This window comes from Anser cygnoides, chromosome 12 (assembly GCF_040182565.1).
Source record: "Anser cygnoides isolate HZ-2024a breed goose chromosome 12, Taihu_goose_T2T_genome, whole genome shotgun sequence".
In the NCBI taxonomy this organism is placed as follows: domain Eukaryota; kingdom Metazoa; phylum Chordata; class Aves; order Anseriformes; family Anatidae; genus Anser; species Anser cygnoides.
Window position 1 is genome coordinate 2,591,917 of NC_089884.1, and position 14,769 is coordinate 2,606,685.

General features: G+C 49.0%; 2 protein-coding genes across 3 annotated transcripts in view; one reads left to right on the forward strand and one right to left on the reverse strand.

Annotated features, from left to right (window-relative positions):
- ZCCHC14 (zinc finger CCHC-type containing 14) overlaps positions 1 to 7,148 on the forward strand; it is a 54,402-nt gene extending 47,254 nt beyond the window's left edge. Inside the window, exon 13 of the mRNA XM_013197586.3 lies at positions 979 to 7,148. Within this exon, the coding sequence (XP_013053040.2) occupies positions 979 to 1,034 (56 nt within the window). The 3' untranslated portion in view covers positions 1,035 to 7,148. The remainder of the gene's footprint in view (positions 1 to 978) is intronic.
- On the reverse strand, positions 5,793 to 14,769 carry MAP1LC3B (microtubule associated protein 1 light chain 3 beta). Of its 2 annotated transcripts, none has more exons than XM_067004573.1 (4): positions 14,614 to 14,769; positions 12,208 to 12,263; positions 9,711 to 9,817; positions 5,793 to 7,720 (listed from the first exon to the last, which is right to left on the reverse strand). In XM_067004573.1, the coding sequence occupies exons 1-4, from the start codon at positions 14,651 to 14,653 to the stop codon at positions 7,546 to 7,548; spliced, it is 378 nt and encodes a 125-aa protein (XP_066860674.1). In that variant the 5' UTR covers positions 14,654 to 14,769; the 3' UTR covers positions 5,793 to 7,545. The 2 variants fall into 2 exon arrangements, with proteins under 2 accessions (XP_066860674.1, XP_013053049.2); XM_013197595.3 differs by lacking the exon at positions 14,614 to 14,769 and adding an exon at positions 12,940 to 13,099.

The following is a 14,769-nucleotide window of genomic DNA, read 5'->3' on the forward strand; positions in this document are numbered from 1 at the left end:
TTGTTGGTGCTGCTTGCACCTTGCAATCCGGGTCATTTTGGTTAGAATTTCAGCTTCCCCGGCAAGTTTACAAACTGAACATCTCTGTTCCCTCGTTCCCTTCTTCCCAAAGCAGTTACATAAACGAGGGATTACTGTCCGGGTCCTTAGGAAAGGTCCCCTGTAGGAGTTTGCAGCTCTATTTATTTTGTATGGCCTGTTGCTTCCGTGGTTCTCCTGCAGAGGTTTGAAATCCTTAATTCTGGGCGGGAGACAACTGAGAGAGAAATGTTAATTCACCGAGAGCACTTTGCAGCCCCGTTTTTCTTTGTTCTTTTGGTTGGCTCGTTGTTTTGAAAGCATTTTCATGTGATACAAACTTAAACGTTAAATACGAACTTCGACTGGAGCAAACAGCACCGAAGTGCTGTATTTTACACCGTGTCTTGTCCATAGCAAACGTCTGCATTAGTTTTTATACAGTGCAGGCGAGACCTCAAATATTTGATCATTATAAATTAACAAGTGACTGATTTCGAGGCAGCAATTACCAGCAGTGCGAAAATGTAAATAATGCATGGAGTTTCTGTGTCTAATATTTTGATAATGGCTGATGGGAAGGAAGTGACACTGACTCAGGCAATCCGAGCTGAGAGAACTTCGGAGCCGTAGTCTGCTGTCTTTTAAAGCTGCATTTCAGTGAATTGACCAGATTTAAACTATTTTTTTGCCATCCAAACTAATTTTCGCCAGCCCTAAAACCACACCTAAGCCAGCAGGTTTTGCTGTGTAAAGCTGTGCTTTGAATTTCATTCCTGCTGGGCGCAGACACGTGCTGGTTAGTCTTTTCTGCAGCATCACAGGGGTGCTGCAAACTGGCGTGATGCTGTAATACTGTGTTAAAAATCTAATAAGAAGCAGGTTCTTTTAGAAAGTTCTGAGGTGTGACCGGTGTGAAAAGCTTCATGTTGTCTAATTTTTCTGTTTCCTCTCCCCCAGGTACTTTTAGGCTGAAATACGCTCCTCCCTCTGAAAGCCTGGACTCCACAGACTGACATTTTTATCTGGCAAGAAAATACTGTAAGCCATGGAGATATAAGGAGACTGAACCACAAAACTGAGACGTCCAGTTGCTGTTAAGCTTAATGTATTTTTTAATCCAAAGGTGCTTTACTTTATTAGACTAGGTAGAAAATCTAGCTTAGGGGTGCATCGAACCCATATTTGATTGCCAAATTCATGCTTGGATCTTGCTGTTGGAACTTCTGACTACGTGTCATAGGACCGATGCGTACTGGATGGATGGTGGAGCTGGCCAGCTGCATTTTCTGTTGCAAGTACAACAACCTATGTACTTTTTTTGCTGGAGAATGTTGCCACACGTGGACTTTCTGAGGTGAAACGTCAAACTCCAGGGCAGCTACATTCTGAAGTGGAAGCTGGAGGCGGAAGGTAGGAGTGGCCGTTCGCCAGAAGGACTTTGGCACCCCTGGGCTAGGTAAAATGTCTACTTTTTTTCAAAAGTGATCAGGCACTAATCTCTGGGATTTTTAAGGATTGCACTACAGAAGAATGTAAAACTCTTCAAGCTTTCTGCACTTTTAGCAGACAGTGTCACTCTGAGACCAGTGCAAGAGGCAAAGAAGTTCCAACTTTTAAAAATTGGCACCAGCAGGCTACGTGGCTTAAACTACACAATACAAATCTTAAGTAAGTCTCTCCTTCCCCTTCCAAAAGAACACACGCAGCAGTTTGGGTTCCTTCTGGAAACAAACTTGTACTTCATTGTCTCACTTATTGCTAGGTAGTGCTGGGTTCCCAGCGGTGGAATAAGCTTAGTTTCCAAGGGTCCAAGTCCCAGAGACTCCAGAGTCATAAAGGCTTCAAGGATATTTTCCTGTAGTACACAAAACAACCTTTACGTCCTGTTACTGTATATAGGTCTCTTTCACAGAAACCTTATTATTCTGCTTTTGTAAATGAATTTTAAACCATCCTAAAAAAAAAAAAAGGAACTCTGGCAGCAGAGTTTGTAAGCTTTTGCTTTACTTTATATAAAACAAAACCTTTGACTCCTACCCCGAGGCTTTTGCTACAGGATTCAGAAGTGGTAGAAGTCAAACATGTAAAAGGTAGTAAACTTCATTATTATCAAGACTTTGAAGGATTTATTGTCAGCCTCCTTCGTTGCAATAGATTGTAGATGACTAGCTTTGGTGTTAACTACTTAGCGTACATAATTTGTGGGTGACAAATCTAAATTAGGACTTGAGAGGAAGCCAAACAAATCCTGAACTGCTAATTTGAAACAGTTTGGTCCTGTCTCGTTGAAAGGAGATACTAATCCTCGTGGCTCACCCGAGGAATTTGACACCATTAAATGGGTGAGGCCTTCTCTAGAAAATGTCTGACAGAGAGATATTTGCATACTGTAATTTGGAAGACACCTTTAAAGTCTGAAGCCTTGTTTACACTTGGAGGTATCCCTTACACCGATTCACACCAGGATGAGTAGTGTCCGTGGTGGGGCAGGTGGCTTTCGCTGGAAAGCGAGGGAAGCCCCGTCCGTGCAGAGCTGCTCGGAGGTCGGCCCTTAGCGAGGAACCAGCCGTGTGAGGGGGCTGACAGTCGAGACTTTCCTGGAGCACGTGAATAGGGAGGATGTTCCGGGCCACCCCCAGTCCTGCTTTCCGAGCGAGGACCGAGGAGGTGTGAGCAATGCTAGCGGGGCCAGACTGAGAAATGAGCATCCCCAGAGAGGCGCCGCGAGGTGGGACGGCAAAAACCCGAGCTCAGCGCAGGCACCTGCCTGCAGCTCGCACCGCTTTTGGCTTCACGGGAACCAAAGTCTCAATTTGCATAACGTTTGGTTTAAAAAAAAAAAAAATTATTTCTTATTCCTATGCAATGAAAACGAACCAGATTCGTGTGTTCTCAGCCCAGCTCACACTACACGCAGTGCTGCACACACCACTGGGATGCTTCTGTTGGCTCTGCCTGCTTTTCGAGGTTACCTGCATTGTAACGAGCAACCTTCAGACCTACAACACTAAAGTGATGAAAACTGACAATGCAATTTACTTTGCCTTAATGAGCTTGAGACAATGGTAGGAACAATCTGTCATACTGTGTTACGCTGAGGGAAACGTGCAGTTTTCACTGACAATGTTTACTATTTACAGCTTTGAGGGTCTCTCCAGTGGCCTGGAACATGTGCTGAAAGCCAAACCTTAACATTTTTTTCACTTTTTTTAAAACAATATTTTAAAACTGAATCGTATTTAAATAATCTGTGTTTCAACACACATGCAAGTGTTAAAAACCCTCTCAAAACAGCAAAAATCAACAGCAAAAAAAAAAAAAATCTGTACCAGTTGCATTTTAATGCCCAAGGCTGGGAACATAGTCTTGTCTAATACTCATCACAGAGTTGAAACCATAACAAAAGGACTGTAAAACTGAACTTCTATCCAGCAAACTGTTTCATTCCTATCTTCAGAGCTTTCTTTGGGATTGTTTCCTTTGTGTAAAGTTAAGGCTGATGTTTCTTAAAGTGGCTTACGTGTACTTTTAGGTAACGTTCTTAAATGGTGAAGTCTGATTTTAGAGTACGTTCAAATTCAGAAGTCTTGAGTACCTTAAAGCAACGTGAGTGTAATAGAGAAATGTGAGACGAGCCAGCACCAGTTAACGAGCCTTCCCTAAATCACAGCGAGTTGCGGCTTCCGACCTGCCAGCAAACGCTGTCCGCTTTGTACCAAGAACAACCAAAGTTGGTAAGTCTGAACAGAGCACTTTAGTTCCATAAAATAATCCTTAATCTGTTTTTAAGAGGCCCAAATCCATCTCCCCACCCCATGCCCCGAAAAGTACGGCAGCTCATTTTAGAGTAGTAGTTCCAGCTTCACTGGCTCAAAGAATCCAGTTCTTAAAACCTATTTTTATATATTGAAAGATGGAGATTTCAAAGTATGCTATTTATTCCTATCTTTGTCCTGAAAGTATAAAAAGAATTAGTTCTCAAAATGGATTTCACTGTGGAATTGAAATGATTTTAAGCATAAGGCGGAAGGGAATCCCGAGTCCTCTCCCTGCAGGGGCACGGAGAAGTTGGTGATGAGCCTTCCCTCCGGGGGAGCGAGGGACTTGCCGTGCGTTTTCAGATGTGTTTTCCTTTGGGGAGCGTTGGCGATGGAAAGAACAGAAATAGAATGGAATTTCCAGCATACTCCTTGCACTGGCAGTCTCCAAGTTAAGCATTAATAAATACGTCATGTCCAATGCCGAACAGTAGGAGAGCGAAGGAGGAAGACTCGTTTTAGCAAGCAAGGTATGGATCATATTTTCCGTAACATTTGTACTTCAAACAACACGTCACGCTTCACTTTTTGTGAAACATTTTCAGTAGTCTGCATACCAGGGTCATTAAATCTTAGCAAATTAAGTGGCAGATGTCCAGTAGCGGTCTAACACTAGAGCTTTACCATTCCCCCAACTTCAGTTTCATGCTATTTCTCGCTGGCAAGCTTCAGGGGCAAGGTACTCAAAAAAAAAACCTGCAGTCAGTGGTATTTGGCATAGCAACACCCCTTCCCAAAATGAAAATGACATCACCCAGAACCCCTGCCTGTGGGTTTGCTGGCTATTTTTAGCGTCATCAGATCCAAAGAAAGTTTAGTGGAGGTCACGGGCGCTCAGAGCTGTGGATTTGCGATAGCCCAGGCCTGTCGAGTGCGACGGATGCGGGCAGATCCGGACCGAAGCCAATGTTAACGGGGCACTGGCAAAGAGTCGAGAAGCTTTTGCTGGTTGAGGCCACGGTAACCCCAACCACCCCCCGCCCCCTCAATCTGTTGCGATAAACCCTTGGAACTACCTGTTTGCTCTCTTAAATTCTCCTGACATAAGCAAGAAACGTGTTGGTACCGACGCAGAAAGCAAATCCTGTGTGTTTTCAAGTGCAGATTAACAGCTTCTCTTGGACATAACTTTCCACTAGGAATGAAGGAAACTCCTGCTCCCATTTGAGCCATTTCTTTTACTTCGGTCAATTCTAGTATTACAAATTGTGCATGTAACTTTATAAATATTTTAAATAGTTTTGTAAATATTTAATATTCAGCTAATTTGATTTTGAATTGTAAATGTCAAGTATTCTGGTATTGGGATTTTTATGTTTTATTATACTTTGTTAAAAGTAAAATTGTACATTTTTAGAATGTTTTTATCTGAGTAAATTTAATGTATGGAAAATAAAGAGTTAAACAGAATCCCTCCTCTTTTTTTTTTTTTTTCCCTTTAAATGGGCTCCATCTCTTTGGGGGCTCCTCCAGCTTGGCAGTTACCAGGGTCTTTTTTTATTCCATTAACTTCTGCTGTCTCTCCACCCCCAGACATCTGGCTGTGAATCACAAATCCATTACAGCGCTCGCAATCGCTCTCCTCCAGTTGACGCAGCTCCCGGCTGAGCCAGGGCAGCCAAGATCCTTGGAACCATTTGCAGGGATGAGGGAGGTGGGGAAAGAGCAGAAACAGATGCTGGGGGGTATGGAAACGCCCCCATGCAGCCTCTCCCCCTTCCCCAACTGCTTTACGGGGTCGTTCCACCTGCAACACCTCCTCCCAGAGGGTGCAAACTCCCAGGGTTGTTACTGATGATCTGTATTGAAAGGCTTCAGGACGGGCGTGAGCGTTGTCAGCAGGACACGGAGCGAGCCCTGTGCATCCTGAAACGGGCAGAATGAGACCTCTGCCCTTCCCGGCAGGCAGAGATTGGAGAAAGCTGACTACAAAAAAAACCACGCAAGCCGTAATTAAGTTGGGATGTAATCCATCCATATCAGCACTGTATTAATTTTAAAAAAGCAACATTTGTACAGGAATATCAGTCAATCACGTTGTAATTACAAGTATGGTTTGTCAGTTATGAGTTAAACAATTCCTTACACAAACAAAAACTAAACGTAGAACAAGCTGCATTTAAAAGTTTACGCCGGAATAAAAACACAAAGAACATTAAAAAAATTCGAAGTAAGCATCGTGAACAAGATTCATGCAAAGAGGTGTAGATAGGTACAAATTGTACACCTTATTGAGCTAGAGTGCCAGGACGCAGTAGTATTGCTTCTTTTTCCCCCCATTATAGTAAGTTAGCTTCCAGTAACAGATGTAGTTAGTTCACAGACACATAATATACAAGAGTAATCTCATCCTGCAACACTGCACTTGACAACGACTCTAGAGGAAAACCACGGGTCCTACCAGATACCTTTCCTCTGCACAGGGCAGGGGTGACGCCGAGCTTTTCCATACCCCATGCAAGTGGCAGGAGACTTCAGTAATGGTAAAAAATAACATCATTTGTTCGCCAAATCTCAACAGCAACTCCCGGACGTCCAAAAAAAAAAAAAAAAAATGCTGTTCGGAGCAGATCTCCCTGACCCCGCCGGCGGTAACATGCAAAACAAGTGACAGACTGGCTAGGCAGTACGGGTTCGTCGTTCCAGGAGCACGTCTGAGTCCAGCGTCGGGCTGGAGGGTGTTGAACAGCCGTTCGCCCGCTCCCGACAGAGGCCTGATAACCGCAGCGACGCCGCTGAGCGGATGGAGAAGGCGAGGCCGGGCGGTCCTCGCGGGGCCACGAGCGTTGCGGGCGCTGCTCGCTTCTCAGCCGGCCTCAGCCCGCTCTGCCCGTGCTGGCTCCCTCGGCTCCCTTCTCCCCGCACGCTCTGCGGGGCGAGGGAAGGGCAAGCTGTCGGGCTGGGGGGGGGTGGTCTTTTGGAAGCAAGCCCCTACGGACATACAGTGTCTCACGGAACACACAGGCATTGGAACTTCATAACAGACTGGAGTTTATTTCAACGTTACCTGTCCAGGTGGGTTTTTTTTTTTTTTTTTTTTTACAGTTAACGCTTCCTAAAACTACAATAAAGCTGTGGTGTTTGGTATGAGTTATTTCAGAAACCGGCACCGTTCCTAAGGCGGCAGTGCCAAAAGAACGGGAGACAAAAAGAGTTGTACTCCCCCAGCTCACCCCAAGCACTTGCCTTAACGCACTGCAGCACTGACACCAACCTCATCGAGCTGCAGAAGACAAAGCTTTGGAACGTTAAAACATACTTGCTCTCATTAGAAGCCTTCCCATTAAAAAAAAAAAAAAAAGAAAAAAAGATACAGCTTTACGGAATCGCGGGGAGATTCTCCAGAAAACTGTCACACGAAACACTTTAGCTCCTCACTGGTGCCTGTTTGCTTGTTAAAGTCAATCGAGTGTCCCTTTATTTGCAACTGTCACATGCACAATTGGGTTCCATTCAGAGAGTCCAGAAATGTAAATGTGCCTGTGTGGAATATTACAGCAGGTTTCAAAGCTGGAGGTGCTCGTCTGTACTGTTTAATAGTCACAAACAAGGCAAGGTAAGATAAGACACCTGCTAAAGCAAGACTATGCTAAGGTACTGAGAGCGTAGGTGACATCCGTTTCTTTCCCTGGGGTGTGTGTGGGGAGGAGTGGGGGTGATGGCCGAGTTTAAACCGAGATCCTAGGCTAGAAGCCGCCCGCGTGTCCTAAACGGAAGATCGCACTCCGAAAGTCTCCTGAGAGGCGTACACCATGTACAGGAACCCGTCCTCGTCCTTCTCGCTCTCGTACACCTCGGATATGGGCGTGGAAACGCTCACCATGCTGTGTCCGTTCACCAGGAGGAAGAACGCCTGGTTGGAGTTCAGCTGCAGGCGTCGCCTGTGAGGGGGAGGCCGGGGGAAAGGGGGGTGCACAGAGGTGGTTACGCGTTCCCATGCACGTGAGCGGAGGCATTAGGGCAGACGGCAAAACGAAGCCCTCCGCTGCCGACAGCGGTGGGACGCCCCCACCCAGAGCTGCCCTGCCCTCACCGAAGGCATTCGGTTCCCACCCCAGAGCTGCGTTAAATTCATCTGCCCGTGAAATTCGTCCCCATCCCCGACAGAAACCCCTACTGCAGCACAACAGAGGGGCAGTAAGGGAACAGGGGGAGGTGCTCCCCGCCAGCACGGCGCTGGGGCAGCGGCAGCAGCAGCCCTGTGCACCCAGCAAACACGCACGGCCCGCGGGACCTCCGGCTTGCTGCTTTGCTCGATGGCATCCCGCTGGAAATACAAACCCAGGCTGACCTTGGGGATGCAGGCACGCGCTGGGGGCAGGGCTGGCAGGGCCTGTACCTTTTAAACTTGCCTTGCCACCAGCTCTGTAAGAGCCCCGTTTAACCTTTGAAGCGTCCTGCTCCCCCCCCCCAGGCTTCCTCCCAGGAGGAGAAGCACAGGAAGGGCAGAGAGCGACGGCTTTCCAGGCTCGTTTGTCCCGAGATGCGGGAGCTGGGGAGTTCTGCCGAACTTCCTGCTGCGATCAGGCTTGTAGAGGGGCTCACCCAGCTCACGCACCGAGCACGCAATAGGAGCTCAGGTATGTGGAAGTGCAACCAAGGAAATAAGAACTGCAGATGAGCAGGGGCTTCCCTGCCGCTTCTGCTCGCCGCGGAGGGGTGGCAGCAGCAGCTGGGAACGAGAATTGCTGCAGCCTCGCAGCCACAGCCCCGGGAAGGAGCCTCCCACATCCCTCCGGAGGCAGCAGACAGAGGAGGAGCAGTTACCTGAGGCGTGGGGAGGACAGGCCCACGCCGCTCGCTGGCTTTGCTACAAACAAGGAGCTGGCTGAGGATCCAGTCCAGCTAGCACTAAATCGTCCACTAACAAAGCCAAAGGAAAAAGGCGGGGAAAACCCTGCACCTTGCTGTTAAACCCCTGGCCTAGGGCCTTCATCAGACCTTTGGGATCACCTGGTTCCTACTTCCGAAGCCCTATCTCGCTTTCTAACTCCTTCAAGAGCCAGGATTTGCTCGAGACAGTTTCTGCAGAAGCCTCCAAGGCAGGAGTTGTTTGGACACGTGGGACAACAGTCAGTTTTTACAGCTTGTGTCCTGAAAGAACCTGCTGCACCGTCACCAACGAAAAGCAAACGCTGGTTTGCTGCTAGCTTCCAGGTTTACCACTTGAGGACTCTCACTAATCAAACACTCCTTCTCGACACTAAGCCAGGAGAACTGCACTTCTAACAGAATTCCTGACCACACAACTTCTACCCAAGGCTTACCTCCCCTTTGCCTTTTCTTGTAAGCAAAACTCAAGCAGCAGCGTGGAGCAAGCCTGTGCAAACAGCCGGGCCGCGATGACACCGGTCTGAACACGGGCTTTTTGGGCCTGAACTCTGTCACCGAGGGAAACCTCATTTCACAGTCAAAGGATGCCAACACCAAGCCTAAGCAGCAGCTCAGAGCCCTGGCAGGGAGCCCAAATTCCCCCTCCAGTGGTGGGAAGAGGGAGGCACTCCAGAGAGAGACTCCCAGGCAGAACACCGAGAAGGCAGCCCAAAATAGGCAAGCAGGAAGCCCTGGGGCCCTGGAGCAGAAGCACCCATGTTAGACGGGGATTCGCAGCCCCAGACTCCCTCCTGCAGCGCTGGGAAGCAGTTATTTCTCTCCAAAGCAAACTTAACAGCTCAACTCTTTTTAGAGTTTTTCCCCAGCAGTGCCAAAGGAAGCGCACGTTCCCATGAATTTGTCCTAGTGGTGGTGCAAACGCTTGGTTAGGTAAGTTTTCCATTTAAAGGCTTCCCAAATTCACACACCAGGTGGGGAATTAACAGAGAATCACCACCTTAATGTGGCACAATGTACACCGAAATCACAGCATACTACCTGATAATTTTGATTAGCTCGCTCATGTTGACATGATCTGGCACCAGGAACTTGGTCTTATCCAAAACTGGAAGCTGCTTCTCCCCCTTGTACCTTTCAATGATCACCTGAAGAGAAACAAGAAGAAAGGAGCACAAGACGTGAAAGGCAGAAACAGTGCCAGGTCCCCTCATTTCCACCCCCCATGTTAAACACAGCAAAGTAACGTAATACTGGTTCGATTCCACTTCATTTGTAAATGCAACATCTCAAATCCGAAAAGGAAAAGTGACGATTATTGTCACCTGCACCTCTGTCCGCAAGAGTCGCTGCAGGAACAGGGAACAAACAGGGATTTAACAGCACACATTCACGACTTCAGCGCAGTTTTAGAACAGTTCCCTCGCTGGAATCATTTAATCTAGCCCTGAACACCCCAGCAGCCAGGAAACCCAAGAAAAGATAGAGCACGCTTCCCTCTAGCGCATTTCAGGAGCTTGGACTGCTACCTAGGTCTGCAGCCTCCTGCAGGCTTCGCTCCAAGTCCCCCATTTCTCCTGACAAACAGCCCATCTCTTCTGAGAACCTCAGCTCCAGATTAGCACGCTTTGCTGCTCACCTTCCACGGTTTCTCCACTGCATGAAACAAAGCTACTTTTGAAGGGCATAAAGCCTCAAAGGAGATAATTTCCTCCTCGTAATCTTGAGGCAGCGTGCTTAGGAGCCAGTAATTCTGTCAGGGTTGTTAGGTAGTAACTGTTTAATTCATGAGGAAATCGTTGATTTGCCAATTTAAGCAGCACCCTGCCCAGCAACTGCCTACAGCTCTTGCTTTTAAGGAATGATCTCAGAATTCACGCACCCCCGTTTCCACAGCTGCGGGGATTTTGTTGCTTTTAAATCGAGGGCAGCTACGTGACACCATTCGCTTGGATCGCTCCCATGCTCACAGGGTCTGGCTGTGTTGATATTCCAAAGCTGCACAGGTGAAGAGACATCAAGCCAATTCAATTACCTCAGGGAGAAGACTTTCTTACATCGGTTTAAATAAATACTGGCTACTTCTGGAAAAATGTTCTCTGTTTTTAATGAGGTAGACCAGAAACAACGGATATTTCCAACAGCAGAATGGAAGATGGTAACAGCGCAGGAGCGATTTACCTTCTAGCATGGCACTGCCACCTCAGCTCATCCAGAACTGCTACTGGTGACGCAGCAGTGACCCAAGCTAGAACACGACTGGCAACCAGAAAGAGCCCCCAGGGACCCAAGCAGGCCCGTGCCACGGTTGCCAGCACGCATCACTGCCTCTTGAGCAAGTAGCTTAGGCACCTCTGAATTTTTCCTAGTAGTACCTCCACGGCTGACCTAAAATGAGAGGTTTGCTGTAAATCAGCGGCTTTCCATGTGTGGTCACAGAGCTCGGGGACTACAGCTAAGCGATCTGTGAAAGGTGGATGAAAAAGCAATTTTCTGTCAGGAAAGAGATTTCTGCGAAAGGGCCTTTTGGGAAGGCTGCAGATTCCAGAGAAGTCAGAAAATCTCTGCTATAAAGTATTACTTGTCCCCATGCCAAGCAGCACAGCAAAACGGCAGCAGTGGCTTAAAGATGAAGGAGCTCAATGCTAAAGTGAAGCCGAAAACTTTTCCGTTTATTTCATGTGGAGGCAGCAGCCACTTCTGTGAAAAACCTCGCGCTGGAACTGCTGCTTGCAAGCGGTTTGTTCCCTCCGAGTGGAAATTCTTCTGTCGGCATCAGCCCTCAGCACTGAGAACCAAAGGTTAAGGCACCTGATTGACTCCTTTGCTCTGCCTCCCAAGATCTCCTAAAGATCTCCTGTGGTCCCCGCTTTTTGCTTCCTAGGATGCTTTCTTTGCATTTCTAACCTTGAGAATGTCATAAGTAAAAGAAAACAAAAAGTTTAAGCAGCGTTTGGAGCTGACCAGGTAAGGGCAGGTGAGAAGGTGAGGGCTGATCCCCTCCCTGAGGTGACCCAACAGTAGATGGAGGGGTTTGACAACACACAGCACTCCTGGAGACCTCCAAGCAAAGGCTCATTTCTCTGCAGGCAAGCGTTTCAGTCCCCTTCTGGATAGCTTTGTGATGAAAGCCACATCAGTCTCTGAATTACTACGCATTTTTCTCGGTTAGCCTGTGCAGACTCTTCTTTCAGAGAAGAAAAATACGTCCACTTCTGAGATAAGAAGAGCTGAACGCTCTGGAGAATCTCAGAGCTCGCTCTGGGCGTGGCTTTCTTTGAAACTGCAACAGGCAGCACAGGAAAGCTCCATTTCCTCCAGTCCCCAGCCAGCACCTTGCTATAGCGTGCTGCCTGATGGTTACTAGCCTGAGAATGCTCCTGAAATCCAGGCCTAACAACCCTGAGCAACCAAATGGTAATTTGGACATACAGTAATGGTAATTTTGGACAGCTCTTTTATAGGTTTTAACCAGGAAAAAAAAAACAAAAAAAAAACACATAAGGCCAGAAATTGAAGTGACAAGAATGAGACTTACCGGTATTTTAGTAGGATGCTGTTCTCGAATCAGTCGTACATCTTCAACTCTTTGCTCTGGAAGAGATTAAAAAAAAATACAAAGGCTGCTCAAATATCCACATTTAATGCTGTTATTAATTTATTTCTCAAGCACTGAAGAGAGGAGCTGCAAGTTAGTAAAGGCCACAGAAGTAAAATCAGGAAAAGCAGTTTTCAAATGGCACAGCACCATCGAAAGCAAAAACTCTCCTTTGACAGGTGATACTTTGCTCTTTATCCCAAGATGTCAGCCACTGGCCGCATGCTGGCTGGGTCTCCTAGAAAGCGTTACAGGAGACGGATCCCCCCAACATCCCTCATTTTCTGCCCACTAAAGCAGCCACAATCTCATAAATTTATGGCATCGGGTTACACCACCCAAGCTAATGACTAAATATCCTGTGTTATTTCTGCAAGATCCCAGAAGAGGAAGTTGTCAACAATTAAAATTTGAGACCTAAGCCTCGCTGAAGCCGGGCAGCGTCAGCTTACACTGTACGTTCTAGTATTACCGAATTACAGTTTTCTATTTTGATTATGCTGCACGCATTGTTGCAGAAGCCGTTGGTGGATTCTTGTGTACCTAGACATTTCACTGCTATCTGTGCCAGTTTTCGGGATAAAGTTCACCTCCCCTCAGACATAAATATAATAGTACAGATATTATAAACCAGGCTAAAGTACAACTCGGAGCCAAAGTAAACAGACGCACTTGCTTTTAGCGGCGGTTGCATCTGCTTCCACCCTACTTTCAGATTCAGTGAACTCAATTTTAACCTCTGCAGCTCTTCTCGGAGCGCTGGGGCTTTCCAGGCCGTCTTATAACCATCTCTCAGGGTGATGACTTCGCGTTGCATCACAGGCTGACCACAGCCGACACGGAGCCGGGGAGAGGTGCTGCTCACGGGAGAGGAAGCACGGTGGCATGCTGCCTGCCCCGTCACTCCGCTCCCCATTAGCCCACATTAAGTCCGTGCGCCTTTTACGAGCCCGGCGAGGAAATGCAGCTCACGTGAATCACGGTTTTAGGCTGGGAGTGAACCAAGCAGAACTAAGGCAACTAGTATGCGAAGCCTTCAACAGACCGAGGAGGCTCCAGAGCCATCCCCACGCGCTGCCTGCTGCTCCGGGCCCTACGCACCAAAGCGACTTCAAGGCTCCACACCTCAGAGCCCAAGCCGCACACTCCAGAGAGCGGCGTTAATACTCAAAGGGCAGGACACTAGCTAATTAAAGTCCTTTTTTTAAGATTAAAATAACCAGAAACACAGGAGGCACGTGGGGTGGATGAGACCAGCCATCAAGGCAGCAGGCGCAGAGGAGCTGGGCTGACTTTTCAGCTGGAACAGGTTTGTTGTGGCAATGTTATTCAGCGCAGCTCCTTGAAGCAGGGGAAGCATAAACCCAGAGAGCTAGGCAAATCGCTGAGATTATTGTATATGGCGTGTTCAAACTCAGGCTTCAGTCAGCCACAGATAAACACAGTTCTCTGACGACATTAGTTGCAGTGGCAACTGCTTGGCTGCCATCCTAGTTGAACTTAATACCTGCAGCAGAGGCTGTTGACAGGCGACGGGTCGAGAACAGTTTTGGAAGACTCCAAGAAAAGGGGCAGCTTAAACACAGGCTTGGCTAGGCCAAAATCCCGCCGGCTTCAAGGCAGGGAGCAGCTTACGTTTAACAGAACAACAAAGGCAAGGGTGGGGAGGACAGAAAGCTGCCTTAAGCAGCTTGACTTCAACCCAGTGGCAAGAAGGAAAAGAAAATCTGGATCAATGCCTTCCATCAATTCCATTTTGCGTACGGGGATTTTGTAGTTTGTGCAGGAACAGGTTACCTCGCCAGCTCTCGCTACCCGGCCGCGTTTCAGCCCACCTCGCCGACACACGGCCACCGAGCTCCCCGATCTCTCCGCTCCCACCCCGAGCGCGGAGAGGAGCCCTGGCACCGCTCTATCAAGGCTGTCCTTTCTAGAAAGGCACTAATCTCATTTCCCCAGCCATCATTACGCAGCTCTTTTCGACGCCTTGCCCGTTTCACCTCACGGGGCCCAGAGGAACACGCTCCAGCTCACCCCCGACTCCTCGGGCGCAGAACCCCACCGGCTGCGCTCCAAGCGGGGCCGGGGGCTCCCGTCAGGAAGGGGGCGGCAGGCCCGGGGGGGACCCCCAGCGCCCCGCGATGCCCCCCCCCGGCCCCCCACCGGCCGATCCCCGAGGGGAAGGCGACCACCGGGCAGCCCCCGGCCCGGCTCCGGCCCGGCTCCCCCCGCCTCGCTCGCCCCCACCCCCGGCCCAGCCCCTCCGCAGCGACGAGGCCCCGAGGGGGGCCGGGACGCGCGGCGGGCTCCGTTGGCTCCCCCCGCTCCTCCCTCCCCGGGGCTCACCGAAGGTGCGGCGCTGCTTGAAGCTCTTCTCCGAGGGCATGGCGGCGGCGGCGGCTCGGCCTCCGGCCCGGCGGCGGCTCCTGCGCGGCGGCGGCGGCGGCCAACTGCGAGTGCCGGCGCCCGCCCCCCGCCGCCGCCCCCAGCGCCACCGCCGTC

Excerpts from the sequence above, each read along its gene's own strand:
- MAP1LC3B (XM_013197595.3), bottom strand. The coding sequence starts at position 13,084 with ATGCAACGCGAAGTCATCACCCTGAGAGATGGTTATAAGACGGCCTGG. Across the intron at positions 12,264-12,939 it reads GCAACCGCCGCTAAAAGCAA|AGCAAAGAGTTGAAGATGTA; the intron begins GTGCGTCTGTTT and ends AATCTCTTCCAG. Across the intron at positions 7,721-9,710 it reads GAGCTAATCAAAATTATCAG|GCGACGCCTGCAGCTGAACT; the intron begins GTAGTATGCTGT and ends TCCCCCTCACAG.